Source organism: Delphinus delphis, chromosome 1, assembly GCF_949987515.2.
Source record: "Delphinus delphis chromosome 1, mDelDel1.2, whole genome shotgun sequence".
NCBI lineage: Eukaryota > Metazoa > Chordata > Mammalia > Artiodactyla > Delphinidae > Delphinus > Delphinus delphis.
This window is the reverse complement of record NC_082683.1, coordinates 59,993,643-60,014,839: the sequence shown is the minus strand read 5'-3', so window position 1 is coordinate 60,014,839 and position 21,197 is coordinate 59,993,643. Positions and strand designations below refer to the sequence as shown.

The following is a 21,197-nucleotide window of genomic DNA, read 5'->3' as shown; positions in this document are numbered from 1 at the left end:
ACCATACTATCAAAGTTTATGGGGAAAACTTCAATATCCATAGGACCCAAGGAAATATTTATGTCAAAGCCACAGAAAAGAAATGTGATTTGATACCAAATGGCACTGTTCATATGCAATTCATCTCACAGCTCATCAGGCTTATTATGTGGAAATTTGAAGTGTTTGGGAGGTTTTGTATGGTATAAAATAAATGACTTTTTCACTACAACAAAGTTTTGGTTCACACTATTTTCTTAGAAAAGAGTGTTAGACTGAGAAGTTTATTACTCAATTTGGTTGTCACTTTTACTACCCATCTTTGCTCTTGGACCACTTGTGGTGCTCCCAAAAATCAAACACAGCCTCAAAGGATGACAGTTTATGTCACTGAGAATATTCAAATGGGTACAACTCATTCTCTAAAATTAAGTTCAAAAGAGTTCTAAAGATGTTTGGGGTCAGCGTCAACAATACAGAATTACATACAGAGGATAATTAAGTAACTGATTTCAAGGAAACATCAGCACTCATTTAAATGAGTCAGTTTCAGTAATTTTGTAAAACAACAACAAAACAGTCCTATCACTTTCTATCTGCACCATGTACTCTGCAGTGTTTCTCCTCCCTTTGTTTTTTTTAACATGCACTTTTGGTTTTAGAAATTGAGACAGTAGGATTTCTGCTTCTGGTATGTGGAGTAGGTATACTGTTCCCTATTCCCTCCATTAAGAACAATGAAAAACTCTGGACATTGTACATAAACAAATATAGGAAAACTCTGGGAAGTAGACTGAAGAAGCCAAGGACCAAGTAACAAGATGGTGGTAAATTTCTCAGGTTTTATTTTTGTGTCATATATCCCAGACTAGGAGTTGAAAAAGTGGGCATCCCCTAAAATGCCAGCCAGTGCAGACAACAAAAGCCCCAACAAAAGCCTACTCTCTCTAGCCAAAGAACCAGGAAAAAAGGGCATCCAAGCAAGACAGAAAACTTTCAGATTGCTCTACTACAGCCAAACAACATGGAAAGAACTGTGGTCCCATCTCAACAATGCCAGCAAAGGCCAAGTGGGAAGCTGATACTTCTACCCTTATAGGGATTTAACAAGGCACAACACTCCTGCTGGGGTGGTGTCAGAGAAGGCCAAGTAAGGTGTCACTGCATTCATCCCCACAGGCCAGCAGTAAACCACTCCTCACCCAGTGGTGTTAATGGAGACCACATAAGGAGCATGAACTTACACTCTGACCCAGGAGTAATGAGGCACTCCTCTACCTTCCCATTAGGGTGGTTAGAGGAGGTCTTAGTAGAGAGTCAGTATTTTCTCCATCACCCAATTATAATGAGGCTACTCCCACTGAGGTATCAGTGGGGCCATCTGGGAGCTGGAACTTCAATCCCCACCTAGCAATAACAAGGAGACTTTGCCTCAAGTGTCACTGGATGCTAAATGGAAAAATTGGACTTGTACCTCCACTTGGCCAAAATGAGGTGCTCCACCATTCCCCAAATGGAGTGGTGTCAGAGAAGGCCAGCTGCAACAGATGGTTAAATACAATCCAGAGTTTTATAACATATTATGAAAATGCCTAGGTTTTAATCATACCAAGAACAAGGAAGATCTCAAACAATGAAGAAAAGACCACCAATAGAGGTCAACATTGAGAAGACAGAAATTAGAATTACCTGACAAAGATTTTTAAGACAACAATTAAAAAAGTGCTTCAATGACCAATTACACAAATGTTTGAAAAAAACTAAAAAATAGAAAATTCTGAAGAAATATAATGTCTTAGCTAAGAAACAGAAGATGTAAAGAAGAAACAAATAGAAATTTTAGAGCTGGAAAATACAATAACTGAAAAGCTCTGTGAGTAGACTTAACATCAGAATGTAGAGAACAGAGGAAAGAAACAATAACCTGAAAGATAAGACAGTAGAAATTATCTAATCTGTAATGGAGAGAAAACACATTGAAAAAAAACCAAACAGTCTCAGAGACTCTGTTCAAAAGTTCCAACAGTAATATCAAAAAAGAGGAGAAAGAAAGTGGAGCTGAAAAATTAAAAGAAGAAATAATGGCTGAAAAATTCTGAAATTTGGCAAATCTTATAGATTTAAGAAGCAGAGAGAATACCACACAGGGTAAACCCAAAGAAATCCATGCACAAACACATGATAATCAAACTTGTGAAAACTAAAGACAAAGGAGAAATCTTAAAAGCAGCTGGAGAAAAATGACGTCTTACCTATAGAGGAAAAACAATTTGAATGACAGTGGATATCTCATCAAAAACCATGGAGGACAGGGCTTCCCTGGTGGCCCAGTGGTTGAGAGTCCGCCTGCCGATGCAGGGGACACGGGTTTGTGCCTGGTCCGGGAAGATCCCACATGTCGCGGAGTGGCTGTGCCTGTGAGCCATGGCCGCTGAGCCTGCGCGTCCAGAGCCTGCGCTCCGCAATGGGAGAGGCCACAACAGTGAGAGGCCCTTGTACCACAAAAAAAAAAAAAAAAACAACAAAAAAACCCCATGGAGGACAGAGGAAGTGACACAATATTTTTCAAGTGCTGAAAGAAAAGAATTGTCACCCCAACGTCCTATACTTGTGAAAATATTCTTCAGTAATTAAAGAGAAATTGAAACATTCTCAGATGAGGGAAAATGAAGAGTATCTGTCACCACTAGACTTATCCTAAAATAATAGCTAAAGGAATTTCTCTAAATCAAAAGAAAATGATAAAAGAAGAAAATTTGGAACATTAGGAAAGGAGAAAGAACATGGCAAGCAAATATATGGGTAAAAAAAAAAAGCTCTCTTTTTCCTCTTGAATTTTCAAAATTATGTTTGATGATTGAAGTAAAATTATGTTACTGTCTGAGGTGATTCTAAATGTATATACACTGAGGAGGGTGAAGGGACATAAAAGAAGGTAAGGTTTCTATACTTCAGTTGAACTGCTAAGTTATGATGCTAGTAGACTCTTATAAGTTATGTATATGTAATGCAATACCAGGAACAATAACTAAAAAAGCTACACAAAAAGATATACTAGAAACACTGTAGATAAATCAAAATTAAATTCTAAAAAGAATTCAAACACCTCAGAAGAAGCAGGAAAAAGAAATTAGAGAAGCAAAAAAAGAGACAAACAGAAAAAAAGAACTTAAATTAAGACCTAAACCTTAATGTGTCAAATTAAATTAAATGCATAGAGATTAAATACACAAATTAAAAGACAGATCTTGGTAGGCTGGATTAAAGAACATTATTCAACTATATGCAGACTATAAGAAGTCACTTCAACTATAACGAGCTAGGCAGGTAGATATTAAAAGAATCAAAAATAAATATCATGCAAATATGAATTAAAGGAAATGATAGGTGGCTACATTAATACTAGATAAAGTAGATTTCAGAGCAAAGAAAATGTACTAGGAATAAAGAGGAATTTTATAGGATGAAGAAGAGTCAATCCACCAAGAAGACATAGCAATCCTAAATGTATACACAACAAACAACAGAGGTGCAAATGTGTAAAGCAAAATTGATAGAACTAAGAAAAAAATAGACAAGTTCGTTATTGTTATAGTTGGAGATTTCAACACCCTTCTCTAAACAACTGATAGAAGAACTAGCCTGAAAATTAGCAAGAAAAAGAAGAATTCAACAATACCATCAACCCACCAGATCTAATTATCACTTACAGAACATTCTATCTGACAGCAGCAGGATACACATTCTCTTGAAGTTCCTACAGAATATTTACTAAGACTATATCCTGATTTGGAAAACAAATCTCAACAAATTTTAAAGAACTGAAATCACACAGAATGTGTTCTCCAGCCACAATAAATCAAACTAGGAATGAATGATAGAAAAATAAAAGGAAAATATTCAAACACTTGGGAGCTAAACAATGTAGTTCTAAATAATTCATGGATCAGAGAGGAAGTCTCAAGGGAAATAAAACAATACATTGAACTGAATGTAAATGCAAATTTGCAAAATACAGCTAAAGTAGTGCATATACTAGAAAAGAAGCCACCTCAAATCAGTAATTAAGATACTACCTCAATAGCTTAGAAAAATAGGAGTCAAATAAACCAAAAGCAAGGGAAGGTAGGAAATAATAAAAAAGTTCAGAAATTGATGAAACAAAATGAATTACAGATAAAATGAATAAAACAAAGAGCTGGTTCTTTGAAAAGATCAATAAAATTGACATACTTGTAGCAAGACTGAAAAAGAAAAAGAAAGACACAAATTACCAAAATCAAGAGTGAAGGGGATATCAATAAAGGCCCTGCAGACATCATAAGGATAATAAGGTATAATACTACAAATAACTCTACATAAGTAAATTTGACAACTCATATGAAATGATTCATTTCCTCAAAAAACACAAACTACTATAACTCACACAATATGAACTAGGTAATTTGAATAGTCCTGAAACTATCAAGGTTGGATATAATTTAAAAACTTCCAGGAAAAAAACCTCTGGGCCCAGATGGTTACACTGGAGAATTCTATCAAACGTTTAAATAAGAGTCAACAGTAATTCTGCACATACATACTTTTCCAGATAATAGATGAGGCAGAAAAGCTTCTCAATTTGTGAATAAAACCACATAAGGACAGTACAAAAAAAAAAAGAAAGAAAGAAAGAAAGAAAAAGAAAATTACAGACTAATATCCTTTAGAATACTGATGCTAAAGTCCTTAACAAAATATTGGCAAATAGCATTCAGCAATATATAAAAAGAAACATCAATGGCTGAGTGGGGGTTACTTGAATAATACAAAGCTTTTTCAATATTTGAAAATCAACCAATGCAATGCCTTGTATTAATGGGTTACAGAAGAAAAATCATGTGATCATATCAAACGAAGCAGAATAATGTTGTCTTGAAGATAAGAGTGTATTTATGTCAAGCACCTTAGTACAATGCCTAATATGTATTGTAGATACTGTTTTATGATTATGACAACCAAACTGTTAAGCTTTATTTTTTTCCTCTTGTGGTGTTTGTATTCAGCTAGGGCAATTTTGATGCCAAAAATCTATGTTCTCCCATTTGGACATTAGAGGACACACTTTTACAAATACATGAAAGGGAGCTCTGAAGCTTGAAGGAGAGGGGGTAGGAAGTTGCTGTTTCTCTTGCCCTAGGGACTTGGTGACAGTGCATTCTGCTGGCACAGTGCAGTATTGGGGGAGGGGATTCAAATTATTTGCTGATCTTAAATTTTTTAGAGCCAAATACTGGTAATATACTCCAGTGCTTCAAATGACAGATAAAAAAGTGAGGCAATAGGGCCTTTCCCTTCAGTGCATATGCCTTAGGATGGCAGCTGGCTGATATGTGCAGGCAGTCATTTGTGGCTTAGTGTATCTCTATAAGCAAATTTTTCTGTGATTAAATGTCAACTTATAAAACATAGCTCTGGAATTGGAAATTATTAATCAAAATGAAAAAAACAACAGAGGATCCATAATAGAAAAAATGGTGAAATTAGAGCTAAATCTACACATTCCACCTACAGTTTGTTGTGTGATGATGCTGACTTTTACATTCCTGAAATAAAATGAAAAGGAAGATGTTAGCACTAACAATAAAAGTTTGACAATTACTTATTTTGCCCTTAAGATTTCTAGGAACCTAAAGGTAGTGGAGTAAGTCAGATAAAAATCAAGTGTCAAGAAATGGCACCTTATCATTTTGACATCCTCTATTTGGCAGCAATCCTTGATCATCTGCCAGTTGTCATGTGGTTTAGGTCTTCAAATTACATACTCAATCACGGGCATTTTCATTACAATGGATTAATTTCACATTTTATTTTTGCTTTTATATTTCTTCTGAAATGAAGATAGTATAAATGTTATTGAGTTAGTTCCATTTTCTGAAGTCGAATAGTCATTTGTGTTAAGGAACACCTATGTTAAGAATTGATGAAGTAAGTAGTTTTAATCTGCCACTGTTTTCTATTGCTTTGATCTGTGGCAAGATTTTTTTTTTCCTCTTACTTAATAGCCATTTGATAGACACTCTTTGGGTTTGCACTTTTATTAAGGAAATAATTTAGAGTCAGTCTGGATAAGAACAATCTCCTGATTTTATGACAGTAATGTCCCACACTACTGGAGATAGCTATATTGTTGCACTGGTATTAGGAGATAAAATAATGTGCTTTGTGAATTAAAGAATTAATGTTGTATTAAGTACGAAAATCCAATACAAAAGTGACTGTGAAACTAAACAATATTCAGCTGTCGTTCTTGCTGTAAGTTAGGGAAGAATTTTCCATTCACATTTCTACAACTTCCTACCTGAACTATTTTTTAGAACAAATTTAATTACATAATAGGAATAGATTAAGTTTTAAAAATACCTATGAATTAAATAATACTAAAATCAACTGATTAAAATATATCATCCTGGCTGTTTAGATTAACAAAAGGAATATTTGAAATGGATCATTAAATACAGAAAATTATTTCATTGATTTTTTTCAAAAGCTTCTTCCTGATTTAGCCACTAAGTGTATGGAACTGCCTCTGAAGGATCCCATTTTCGTGAAATTTTTGACTTCCTACTGGCCATGTACTCTTGCTTTGGCAATTAATTCTTGTTTAGCAAGCAAGTCTTTATATATTTTCAGCCTTCTCTCTCTTATATAAATAATTTCCAATTATAGGGAGATTTGAATCTAATTGGATGTATTCATTCTTATTTCTCTAGTATAGCAAAAGGCATGGCTTCATGGGCACACTGGAAAAGGTAACACAATCATCAATCAATAAGCTTTTTTTTAAAAAGAGTACATTTAGTTCATCTGAATAACAGTTCTGATACTGGTAAACCCAAAAGAAGTGCAATATGAAAGTCTCAAGACTAGATTTGAACCCTTAGCTTACAATTCCTGTAATTGTTCTTTGGAATGTTCTATATATTTTAACTTGTATAACCCCAAACAGTGCATTTTTATCCTATTCTAGAACAATGACATATCTATTCCATAAAGACCATGCTGAGGCTAGTGTGGTAGAGACAGAGCATGTATTTGTTAGGGAGGGAAATTAGTGTCTGTCTTAATATAGACACTAAATATAAGCATCAAAAATTTCAATGAGCCTTCAATACGCGTTTGATAGATGCCTAAAAATGTCATCAATAGTTGATCCTTAATCACAGAAGTCCCCTAAGATATAATTTTCATCTACTTACTTTATTCCTAATCCTTCCTAACCTGGAGTGATATTTATGACAGTGGGTATGTTCACCTCTCAGGCAACTGGTGTGATTGGAACTGTTGCTTAAAACTCCCTTTTCAACCTAAGGGTGAAATTAAGGTGTGGAAACTTACTATTCACACAAATATTCAGTTCCAGATTATTTCTGAATACCGAAACTCAAAGGAAAGTGGAGTTGCGTTATCATTGATCAAGAGAGTCAAAGTTCTGCTAGGGTTAGAGGTTCTTTTTCATTTGGACACATTTGGTGTTTTCCCACAGTTCCGCTTTCCTTTTTAAACTTATGTCCCTTGAAAAAAGTGGCTTTTGGTCAAAAGAAAAACTCAATATATTTGTGTAAGAAATGTCTCTCTGGGGGCAACAGATAGTGCTAAAAGTTTTTGTTTATTTGTTTTTGATAATTAAAAAATCTGTAATTGTATGACTTCATCAATCTACCCTTTCACTGACTCACTTCTCATTTTGGGGGCAAAACTCACTGATAGCAAATGCATTTGACTGCTATTTATTTCTTCTTGAAGTCCAGCAGCCTCAGTAGAAGTGACACCAACATGAGTGAGGGTGATAGGAAGAGGATGGTTGAGGGAAGCAAGGAGAATCTCAACCTACCAACTGACTCAAAAAGATCTCTTTTCCTAATGTTTATAAAAATGTTTGGAGTTCAAAATGACTCTATATACAGGATTCCGGACGCGCAGGCTCAGCGGCCATGGCTCACGGGCCCAGCCACTCCGCAGCATGTGGGATCTTCCCAGACTGGGTCACGAACCCGTGTCCCCTGCATTGGCAGGCAGACTCTCAACCACTGTGCCACCAGGGAAGTCCTCCAGTCTGTTTTTGAGTTTCAGTGATGACCCAGTCTACCAGAAGAAAAATTTACTGCAACCAGTGCAAAATTTCCTCCTATCAGAGGAGAAAAATGAGGCTTGGGAAAGAGAATCAGAAAAGAGGGAGCCAGGATTGTGCTTGGCATTACTCACAGTAATAGAGAATATTGGTTTTGTTTGCTTATGAACTGATGAAGTCGAGGCATTACTCCTGGGTATTCTTCACTGTTAATAACGCTTATTGCTTTAGGAGGGAAAAAATACAAAGCCTCAGGTGAAACTTACACTACTTGACCTATTTCTTTCTGTACAAAAGGAGAGTTTAGCTACAGCATTGATATTCACTAAAGTTTAAAATGCATTTTTTTAGAATTTCAATATTACTTAAACTAGAGCAGATATGCTTGACTTTTATGTTATTGATGGAAATAGGAAACATTTCTATTTCCTGTCTCTTATCTCTCATATGTTAAGGTTTACCCAGTTGATTTTCATATCTGCTTCATCCACACCCTGACTTGCTCTCTTATAGCCTCAGGATTTGTTCTACTTGTTGCCATTCCTATGTTTTCTAATATTTAAATCTTCACCTATCTTTCTTGTTTATTCCAGACTTTCCTCTATTTCTGTGTAAGTGAGTTACATCTGCCTTCCGCCCCTGTCCCACCTCCCGTCCCCTGTCTTTGATATAAGGGATTCCAACAGCAATAATGTCCATTCTCAGTTAAATATAAAAGCCAATAATTGTAGTTACATTTATTTCAGCTGTACATGTATAGAGTACTGATAGCAATATTTGTTTTTAAAGGCAGTAATTTTGGAGAAAATTACTTTTCAATGACTACAACTTAAAGATTATATATTTTAGATAAGATTTTTTTATAGCATAATAAAATGATTTTATTTAAATTACTAAATGTATAGCTTGATTTTTCTTAAGTTGATTTTCTTTTAAACATCTACTTATTTAAAAATGACATAAATTTATTCTTATCCTGTGAAAAATTCTACAACAGACTGATTTTTGTTACCAAGTGAAAAATCAATCCCAGTAGTAGTTTGACTCAGTTGTTTTAAACACAAATGATGGTGTGGTTGTATAGTCAATAGCAAAACAATTTAAGATTTTCAAAAGATATTTTAGACTTGATCTTTCTATATATGTATAAAAAGAAACAGTAAAATGCATTATACTAAGAAACATGACAAATGGCAAAATTATAATAAGGAATGAATATTAATAAATTAAAAAAAAATTTAATACGTCATATGGTCTGAAAAAGCAAAACTTTCGATTTGGGGGCCTGTGAAAGAAAGAATTAAAAGAACATAAAAATGATCAAACCCCACATAATTTCTTTTAGTTTCTGCTAATGAGTTCCTGGGCATGCCTCAGAGATGACGAGCATCTGGAAATCCTGAAGCTCTTAATGGCTGAGCTTGCAATGGCTGGCATTGTAGACGTGAGAAAATCATGGGCAAGTTCAGCATAAGGGGCATGTCTGTGAGCCAAGACTAAATTAGCTACATTTTTATACCTTTTTCTTCAACTATGTACATCCTGATGTTGACCCTTGATACCCACCTTTATTATTCTAACTACCAAGTCATTATGCACTTAACCTAGAATAACAGACACTTGAGGAGGGAAGGGTCACTAATGCTGAAAGAGACCTTTGAATGTCTAGTCTTTACATATTAAAGAATTTTCAGATTTAATATCACTGGAATTTTAAAGTTTCTTGGTTACTCTTTCAAGAAGAGAAATGTTTTAAGTTTCATTAGTTTTAATATGTCACTTCAGCCTTTTTGCTGCAATGTTTTCCTGCTCCAGCATTTTAACATACCCTTACAGGTATTGTCCTTCAATTTAAAATCTTCTCAGGGATATTAAAGCTTTTTAAGACTCTCAATACTTTTAACAGAGTTTGTCATTTCAGATTTAGAGAAAAACAGCCTTGTCATCCTTATGGAGAATGCTACCAAATCAGAGTACAATGTCTGACTTTAAAATGAAAATGGTTTTCGTTTATATTTTACATTATGACCTTCATACTATATTCGGTTACATTTAGGAGAGTCATCTAAAATATTTAGTCACCCATGTGATCTTGGCAAGTAACCTAACCTCAACTCCAAGTCTCTAACTGAGAAAGTCTAAATTCAGTTTCTTCTTTCATTAAAGTGGACAAAAATAATAGTGTTTACCTCATATGATTGTTGTGAAGATAAGACGAACAAATACATGAAAGAATTTAGCACAATGCCTGATACAGGGTAGTATTTAATGCATGGTACCTCATAGTTCTTACAATGGTGACTGTGACTTAATCCAATAGACTGAAGCAATAAAAGCAATGATGTGATACGACTCTAAAATGCAGATACTCCTTCTGAGCACTTTTGTTAAAAACTAAAGTTTTTAACAGCAATTCTCAAAGTGCTCAAGCAGTACTGTCTGGAATTTGAGGGTGTGAGGGTGGATTTACCTTACTGTGACATGCTCTTCTAGCAGTGATTCCCAGACTTTTTGAATTAATGGACACCAGAATTTGAGATTTTGGAGACTGACATAGCACGGGAAAATTTAAAAACTACCTCCTACTATTATGCTACTGAAAAAAGAGGCTAGGATTTAACACCCTCAACACTTTGCCATATATTAGCCACTCTCAGGTACATAGAACAATGATGGTGGACACAGGAGCAAAATTCTTTCTGATAGATGAACACATTTTGTTTATGTTATATATCTAAACCTCTGGATCCACAGGTTGGAGGGTACCCATATTTGTTCTCCTGTAATGCTTGGAGTACTGCTAGGCATAGTCATAGGTATTACCAATATTAGTTCAAAAGATACAACAACTAGAACAGAGAGCCACAAGTTCAATCATAGTCTTTCTAAAATGGATTTCCCACGGAATCTCTGCAGCATCACAGTACTTTCTGATCACCGTAGTATCACAGTACTAGAACTACACAGTAGTATTATCCTAGTAGTAGCATCATAGTAGTATCCCTTGGCATAGAGACAAGATTTAAAAAATCTTCGGCAGAGACTTTGAGAAGCAGACTCAAATGGGGTACTGACTAAGACTTCTTCACCACTTATTATCCTTGATTCTGCATTCCATTTGTAGTTTAATTTCTGATTTTTCATTCTCATCCTATCTAGCCTAATGACTACTTACTTCAGGACAATGGCAAAACCAACACTGACTTAAAAAAAAATTGATTGTAGAATAAAATATAAACTCAAAGAATAATAGTACAACGTTCACCCCTATTTTGGTAAATCCAGCAGCCCAGGCTAATAATCCATTACCATTTTAATTTCCTTAGGTTGATTCTCACTAGAATTTTAACTTGATATCCTCAATTAATATATAATAAAAAACTAAAATTGAATATTTAAAGCATTCTTTATTCTCTTTACTCTGTGACGTAATAGGTAAACATATCCATTATTACGTTCTAAAGTCTCAGATTTTAGGCAAAATTGTTATAACGTAGGGTAGTCAGAAAATGCTTATGATAGTAGGAAGAAGCTATAAGTGAGTTTACATATGAAAGACATGGTAAAATTTTAAATACATATTACATTATTTCACATTTGACAAGACGTATAAAAGGTTACTGAAATTTTCAGATAGATTAAACAATTATTTTAGCCGTTAACAAGAATAACTAGCTCACAAATGTTTAATCAATACAGAATTGCATGGGGTTCTCAAAGCAAGTAGAGAAGCAAGCAAATGATCATCATGATTTGTACTGATGATATGATTAAACATAATATTATGGACTTTGAAAATAGATTTTATGTAAAATGGATGCATGAATGGATAATGTAAATACCTGTTAATTCCATTTAGAGTAATAAATGAATAAGGCTTTTCCTTTTATGGGAAAATTATAGTAGCCCTTTGCAACTAAGTACGTGATTACGGTTCTCTCTTTGGTTAGGTTATGTAAGGGTCCCTTGGCTCTGATAGGTACTCCTTCAATTTCCTACCATCACATTCACAATCTCCTCTTTTTTCATAAAGAAGCAGATTTCCCTACTTCCCTGAGATTTCCAACTTCCTCTTCACCAATCGCTTCTCATCAGCCTTTAAATGTAATCATCTTAAATATTCCTTCTGTCTTCCTCATGTCCCCTTCCAGATTCTACCGTAATTCTCTTTCCTTTTAAAAGGAAACTCCTTTCTTGAGTTTTTTTTAAAGTTTCTCTATTTCTTAATGTAGGTTCCTATGGATTCTGCCCCGTCAGTTAAGTAAATTACTTTTTGTCGCTAAAGCCAAGGAGCCTTTACTCACTTACCTTGCTTGATTTTTTTTTGCACCATGTGATACTGTTGACCTTTCCCTCCTTTAAACATTTTTTTCTACTTGATTTCTAAGGTGCCACTTTTCCTTGTTTTTCCTTCTACAGTTTTTTAGTGGTCATTGGAGTTGAAAGCACATCTATTCTATTCCAATAGATTAGTCAAGGCCAATCATATAATTCCATTCATCTTGCTAGGGGTGAGAAGTCCTTAGCTGTTTTGGATCAATGAGATGTAAAAAGAGGCTTGTGGGGGGATTCAGGGAAAAAAGGTTTTGCTTGTAAGAGACAGCTATGGGAAACTTGGTTCTCTCTCCTGATGGATTGGAAGGAGGAAGCTTGTTATCTTCAGTTGCCATAGGTAGCCATCTGATAATTATGAAAGGAACCAAGTTTAGGATAAAGCCAACAATATGAATGGAAAAGTGGAGAGGGAAAAAAAAAACTAAGTATTTAAAATTATCTAACTGAAGACTAATCAGAGCCTAGATCTTGTCTACTTCTTATGTTAGCTAAATATTTTAGTGTTCAAGCCTGGAATTTTCTATAACTTGTGGTAGAAAGAAACTTATTGACAAAATCGATGGTCATTTCTTCTCTGTTCTTGTTTCTAAGGACATGCCTTAAACGTTGGTGTTCTGTGGAGTTCTGTGTCGTCTATCTGTCTCACTCACGACTCAATTATGACTTATGTTTTAATTGCTAAATTTGTATCGCCAGCTAAGATTTCTCTCCTGAACGTCAGAAAACTATATCTAAATATCCACTAAAAATTTCCACTCAGATTTCCTAAAGGTACCTCAAATCTACATCTTAAAATTTAGACTTCCCTCCCCTCCTCCACTTACACCTATTACTCTTTTGCTTTCCCATCTCAGTGAATGGCACATCATGACTCATACAAATTAGAAACCTGGGGATAGTCTTGGAACTCTTAGCTGTCTCTTAGGCCCTATGTCCAGTCAATCACAAGATCACGTTGGCTCTACCTTTTAAGAATATAGTGGATCTTTGCATTTTCTCTCTACCACCCGTTGCTTCCATCTACTCTTCCTTGGATTACAAGAGAAGCTTTGTAACTCATTCCATGGCCTCTAGTTTTTCTGCTCCCCAATTCATTCTCTGAAAAGCTGTCAGAGTGCTCTTTAGACAAAAATTTAATGATGTCTCTTCCCTGTTTAAAACACTTCTTCCCATTTCTTTCAGGATAAAGCCCAGCATAATCTGGTTTATGCTTATCCTCCTAGCTTTCTTTTAAGCCACTCTTCTCTCTTAACTTTCTTTAATTTCTTTACTAAACTTGTGTCCTCTCCAGGTGCTCTCCTAACCATCTTCACAGGAGTATATCTGCAGTGCTGGATATTGCTCAATAGGCAGATTAATAACGTGTATAACACCTGCAAATCAGAATATTAACAATTATTTGGGGTAAAATAATTTGATATTTAATATATCCTTTTAAAAAAGCACTGAAGGGCTTCCCTGGTGGTGCAGCCGTTGAGAGTCCGCCTGCCGGTTCAGGGGACGCGGGTTTGTGCCCCGGTCCAGGAAGATCCCACATGCCGCGGAGCGGCTGGACCCGTGAGCCATGGCCGCTGAGCCTGCGTGTCCGGAGCCTGTGCTCCGCAGCAGGAGAGGCCACAACAGTGAGAGGCCCGCGTACAGCAAAACAAACAAACAAACAAAAAAAACACTGAAGTATTTATCAAGGGAAAAAATCACCACTTATGTTACAAAGAAAGTATGGGATTATGTAGTGTATATGTTATGAAGCACAATTATAAAATGAACATTTATGAGCTTAAGAACTAGAGTGTAAGAATCACAATTCAGCTTAAGAAACAGAACAGTACTAAAACTAATATTAGCTTCCTCCCTGATTCTACCCCCAGCCTCCCCTTTAGAGATAACCATAATCTTAAAGTTATATTAACCATTCCCTTATAAAAAGTTTTTTCTCACTCATATACTTATGCCTAAATAATATACTTTTAGTTTTGCTTGTTTTTGAGATTTATAAATATGGAACTCTTGATGTGTGCCATCTTCTGAAACTTGTTTTTCACTCAAACTATGCTTCTAAAGTTTATACACATTATCCTAATTATAGCTAACAAATGTTCATTGCTGTAAAGTATTCCCTTGTGTGAATATTTTTTATCACATTTCTTGTGATAGACATTTAGGCTTAATCAGTATTCTACCATTGTACATGTTGATATCTTGAATGACATACACAAGAGTTCTTCTAGGATATCTTAGGAGGCCAATTATTGGAATGTTGGGTATATGCATATTCAGCTTTAAAAGAGAATTTGTTGCCAGTGTGATTGTGATTTATACTCCCACAAGAAGTATAGAGACTACATTGCTCTTATACTTGCAGAGAACTTATATTTTCATACTTCTTAATTTTTGTAAGTCCAGTAGGTATAAAATAGCATTTTTTCTGTATTTCCCTGATTGATAAAAAGGTTCAGTTTTATTTTAATGTTAATTTACTCTCCTGATGCCCTTGTATTTTACCATACTTTTGGTACTGTGTTATATGACTTTTCATATTGATTTGTAGGAGTTTTAAAAAATATATTCTGGAATATAAATCTCTTGTCCCGCATATATGTTGCAATTATCTTCTCGGTTATAGCTTTCTTTTTGCTCCCTTTATGGTGATTTAACATGACGTATTACAATTACCTACTCATCACTGAACCTACCTCACCAGACTAATAGGTACTAGAGGTAAGACACCATACCATATTTTATTCATTTTTGTTCCCTAACATCTAGCAAGTACTCAACACATAGTAGTGCTGCTTAGCACATACAGTTGCTCACTAAGTGTCTGATGAATGAATGACAGGATGAATGAGTTGCTATGACTTTAGAAATGGTGAATCAATTTTTTGTGGTCAAATTTCATTTTATGCAAATTGGCTACACCATACTGCTGAATCCAACGGAGTCAGAAAGTATACATTACACAATTTCCGGTAGTTGCACTTCACAGGTGGGTGTCAGACACAAATAAGAGGTGACAGATCTTCAGATAGGTGGCAGGATGTCGTTTATAAAAATTCATTACCAGCTCTGAGCATTTGGCAATGTTCACTTTTCATTCTTTTCAATGCACTTACAGTTAACCAGACTCCCTATTGTGGGATAGTATTTAGCCTAAATTTATCACAAAGTTAGAAATGATGTTAAGATGCAAGATATGGATTACATATTACAATGGATATGCAAGATTCATGGTTTGTGTCATTAATTTGAAATTGGTTACCTTTTTAGTAATGGTGTCCGGAGGTACATCCCGCCTCCCAAGAGGATAAGGATTCCACTGGCCACTAGGAGATACATCTTCTTGTCCATTGTCTAAAATGTTGCTTTGCTGGGACGGGGTCTATTGCAAAAATGGTATGGCATTCTTTAGTGATGTAATAGAAGTTTATCATAGTTTTCTGAAAAGAGTCCCTCATGATTATGGTAAAATTAATTTTGTTTAATCACAGAAAAACATATATCCTAAACTGGAGGTATTATTATATACTATTTACGTGGTAAGAACTGTAAATTAATAGCTTTTTGGAAGCAGTGAGAAATTCAATTAAAATAACCATCTTATAGTTATTTACTGAATTTTAAAGAGAAGTTTAAATTTACAGTACTGGAATAAAAATAATCATTATAAAATTAACCAATTGTTAAAAACTACAACATTTAAAAGTTGCTTCATTTGTTTCTTTAGTGTGATCTTACCACTTGGAATATAAACTGAAACCATATAATACATAGTATGTAACTTCCAATATTCCAAACCATAACCTAAAACAAATTTTATAAGGCTGTATTGATTCGGGGAGAATGTGTCTTGCACTAATCCAAAATGGTATTAACACTAGCATAGTGCTAGATTCATGGCACTATGACATTATCTACAGATCGCTTAGAGGAAAGATTAACACATCAAAAAATATTGTGCTGTTAGAATTTCAGTGTAAATAAATCATAATTGTTTTGATTCCAAATTGATTTATATAGACCATTTATGCATTAAAGTTTACACTCTTCATATATATTTTATTTTTGGCTGATTTACTGCTTATTATTTTTAACAAATAATAATACTCCTGTATTTATTGTTATTACTACTAGATATTTTGGGAGGCTTCCGTAGTCTGACCTGAGTAACAGAAAATAATCATACATCATCAGAAAGATGGCATCCCGTGTTGGGATACAGTAATGGGATATTTTTCCTGTCGAAGCCGATTAACTTTTTCCATAGGCTTTCTCCTCCTCTAACCTACAGGATATACAAGTACTGCTTGATTTCCTGGGGAATTCTTATGTGGTGAGATATTATACTCAATGTTTCCTATGCCATTTTCTCCACATGTTTTGGAGGATCCCTATGGATAAAGAAAGCCTGGTTAGAGAGTGTATGTGCAACTCTTTGTGTGAAGAATGGTCCTCCAACCCTGGAATGAGGGAACTGGGCCATTCTCTTCATAACATGGCACAGACGGACTGCTTGCCAGGCTTCATCCAGTTATATGGAGTGCTCCTTCCTAATTGTTCTCCTTTAGAAAACAATTATATAACCACCCTATCTGCATTTTGACTACATGCATTTTTAAAAAGCATTGCTTGGAACTATTTAAAAATAATATTTATTATGACAAGATTAATTAAACAAAATTAGATGAAATTTTCCTGGGGTCTAGTGGATATAGTGAAAAGTAAGGAAATAATTCAATTTTCTTCTTTGGCTTTGGCCGTGTGAATTCCTTTTTCATGAGCATATCAGCAAGTATGAAAAAAGAGAAAAAAGGTACTGAATTGAGGCTCCTGGGTTAGTTAGGAATGAATTTACATGTGTTTGTTTGAAAATCAAATAGAGGTAACATATTTAAAGTATATATTACTTGAAAATAACCAGACAGCTATTCAATGACCATCTGTCTGATTTCAAGCATTAATTTTCTAATCTTTATCTTTTAGAGATTAATGTTTGCATATGCCCACACACGATTTTTCTAGCATATGATAAATCAAACTGTTAAAATTAAGCAGTTAAAATATAATTATGCAGGCAGACACTACTGGACAGTTTTCTTTTTGAATTTTTAGTACTCATGTCTTTTCTGGTTTGGTTTCTTTGCCAATGAAGTGGGATAATAAATATATTCAACTAGGTGGGTCTGTGGAACACAGATTTTTGAGAAGTGGTCAGAATTCAACACATATAATCTTTTTTTCCTCCATATCATCTTCATCTCCATCTCTATTTCCTCCACTAAACTCCCTTCAGCTGCCCAGACATGACTCCTACTCAGAGAGCAACTGAGAATTGCAAGATTCTTTTCAATGCAAAAGAAGGCTAAAACCCTTAGTCAAAATCCTAATATCATGATAATGAGATTCTTCATTAATTTAGCAATTAATCTCTCTCTTTTTAAAATTAGAATTAACAACCGCACTAATTCCTTTATGTTACAGGGCCCAAAGAGAACATAAACATGCAGACACGTGAAAAAAATACTTTGACTAGACACCAAAATTAAAGGAATTTCCTGAAAGCAATTTCCTTTATTAATTTCAAGAATGCTCTGGCCTCTTTGTTTTTCTGAAGTGAGACACCCTAGGGGTGACTTAAGTTTGCAAAAAATAGACTGTGAAAACAGTTTATTAATGTTTGGGAAGGAAGAACCCAAAAGAGAATTATGTAGTGGGTTCACATTCTTTCTCAAAAGGAGTGAGTATAGCTAGTTACAAAAAAATGAACTTCTGATAAAGTGCTCCTGAGCTTTACATAAATACAGTTACTTAGTTGTTAAAATTCTATGAAAAGTTACAAGGAGCAACTGTCACTATTGAATTTTATTATTTCAAAGAAAATAAGCAAATTGAGGTTCAATTATCTTTCGTACCACATTCTAGTTATTTTCTTTAGATACTTCAAAAGATTAAGAATTAGTCTTTTCCTCACCACATATGACCAATTAAATATAAAATACGTGGAAAATCATCACAATATACCATTTCTTCAGCTTCTAAATTCTGTAGATCCTTAATATTTCAAAATAAAAGAAAAACTCATCAATGTGATTTAGTGAAAAGTCAGAAATTATATTTGTTAAGAAATTCGGTAATGCTAGTAGAAGTTTTGCTGAACAGATGCTAATCCCAAAGACGACTGTGGACATTTGTAGATTTAACGTTTATGATTTTGACTACTGTGAATGATCACAAGCATCTATTGGAAGGAAGAAGTAATTTCTAATTTGTTGAGACATAAAAGTGCATGAATATGTATCTCTATGTACATGTGTATGCATGAGCATGTATATGAGTGTATGCATGCAGGTATGCATATGTGTGCCCATATGTGAGGATATATGTATGTAGAGGATTCACATATATGAGTAAATGAGCTTAGTTGATCCAGTAGCTTTGCTCTTGACTGTTAATTGATGGGTGCACTGAAAGCTTGGGAAATTCACTTATGGCATTTAGTTGGAGGAATTATATGAGAGTGGTATTAGAATTTGGCACTGTGCAAAGGTCTTGGGATATATTCCTTAAGAACTCAAGGATCTATTTTGCTTAGTAATTGGCACATGGTTCACAGAGGGCATTACCACAGCTTCAAAAAAATGTGTGAAAACAACTTTCCCCAAAGTATTTTCAGTGAAATTATTCTTTTTCTGCATATTTTTTGAAAAAAGTAGGTTATAAAGACAAATATACACCAAGTTTGGATCTTAATTATTATGATTTCACAGTGTTCAATCTGAAGATGGTAATGTAATGTCCAGATTATTTTAAAGTTAGTATTTCATTATATTGGTGGGGAAGCATCTGTATGAGTACTAAGCTTATTTTGGTAATTTTAATCACTGTCTATGAGGATTTATGTGGATTTACAGGCTGAAGGTTTTTTTCATAATTAGAAAGATAAGTGAATCCTTCTTAAGCACTAGGTAGCAAAATCAGTAGAAACTATAGGCATAAGTCACCCCAAAGTGCTGCAGAAATATTGCTTTGCTTTCAGCAAACAAAACAAAACAAAATAAAGCAAAACAAAACTGGAATTAAGTAAGTAACCTTTGGAACTAGGGTGAACGAATGCATATCAGATATTGTTACTATTTGATCCTGAGTCACTTGCATAGGTCTATAAGAAAGGACATTAGAAATTTGAAAAGAATTTAGGTGCAAACATTGCTATCTAAACTCTAATTCAAAAGACGGTGGAATAAGTATCAACTAATAAAACAGATACTGAGGCCATCTTCTTCCAGGCAAAATTATATGAAAAGATCATTGAATACATATATTTCCATAATTTCAACTTCCCTTCCTCTGAAATTGTAATTTATATTAGTGTCTGTTTCAATAAGCCAAAAAGCAGTAGGTACTATGGCGTAATATTATGTTGGTAAAAGTTAAAAAAAAAAAAAAGGAAAAAAATTATCAATTTCTCCAGTGTAGAAGAGACCACACTACTTATATTGGCAGCTGGACACCTGCAGATGGGGAGTTAGAAAAGGCCAGGGATTTCTTTCCCAGCCTTGCATGTCTCTGGAGCAGGATTATTATGGATGATTAAGTCGTGATTTTCTTAGGTTCAAAACCTTTGATCTTTTCCTGCTACCAAACATATTTCTTGGTGTTACTGAGTGCTCAGGAAATGCAAGTGGATCTTAAAGAGGGCAAGGTAACTACTAGCATTTATTAAGCTCAGCTAAATAAGAGAGCACTGTATCTGTAGCACATAGGGGATGATTTGGGTCATGATGTATTTTAGATTAGTTATTATGTTCTACTTGTGTATTCTTTTCTCCGTCCCATAAGATCTACTTTTCTGGATTGTTGTGAAGATAATATAATTATGTATATGAAAGAGCTTTATCAAATATTATGAATTACAGTCAATGAAAATGTCCGATTTTATAAACATTTGAGAAGACATCATCATATACAAGAAATAGGGACTTGAGTGCTAAGCAGAGTCGGATTCAAATTCTACTACCATGCTAGGTGTAGTGGTTACAACAGTAAAACAGTGAAAATATAGTTGAGTTCTTTTATGTAACACATAAGTCTCAGTTTCTTCTTCTATACAATGGTGAGAAATAATTCCATTCAGGATTTTTGTGAGGGTTGTGCAAAAGAAAAAAAAAAATTTAAAGTATCTCATGGTACTATGTACATAGTAGATTTCCAATAAATCCTAGTCTTTATTCTTCTCCTATCAAAATATTTATTTTTTCTACCATTAATCTGGATAATAAAAATGACAGTTTGAACTGACATTTTACAATATTATATTTCTCTTTGATAACATAAAATTTCAAGACAGTAGCTAAGCTCAATTACAACAGAACACATCCAAAGAAGCACATTGAACCATCAATAACGTCATAGAAAGTTGTCTTAAATGCTTTTTGGAGAGGCAGTGAATAAATGACAAATGAATAAATGAATGAATGAATGAATGAATAAGTAAATAGATAGAGAATACTAATAATTTATAATTTAATAGCTGACTTATATGTCTTAGATGTTCTATTTATAAATACTATTAAATTTTTTATTAAACTAGAGTAAGCATCAAAAGATGAAAATATTAAAGGAAATTAAATTTATTAAACTAATTTTGTGGTTTTCTTGATTTGCATTCTGTTAATATCAAAACGGGTTCTGTAGAATTACCATAGAAAATATAATTTACTATCTATAATACAGAAAGACTATATTTAGCTTGTAGTCCATGAAAAATGTACAGTAC

General features: G+C 34.2%; 1 protein-coding gene across 1 annotated transcript in view; it reads right to left on the bottom strand.

Annotated features, from left to right (window-relative positions):
* LRRC7 (leucine rich repeat containing 7) overlaps positions 1–21,197 on the bottom strand; it is a 498,137-nt gene that overhangs the window by 57,926 nt on the left and 419,014 nt on the right. Inside the window, exon 23 of the mRNA XM_060005892.1 lies at positions 15,684–15,803. Within this exon, the coding sequence (XP_059861875.1) occupies positions 15,684–15,803 (120 nt within the window). The remainder of the gene's footprint in view (positions 1–15,683; positions 15,804–21,197) is intronic.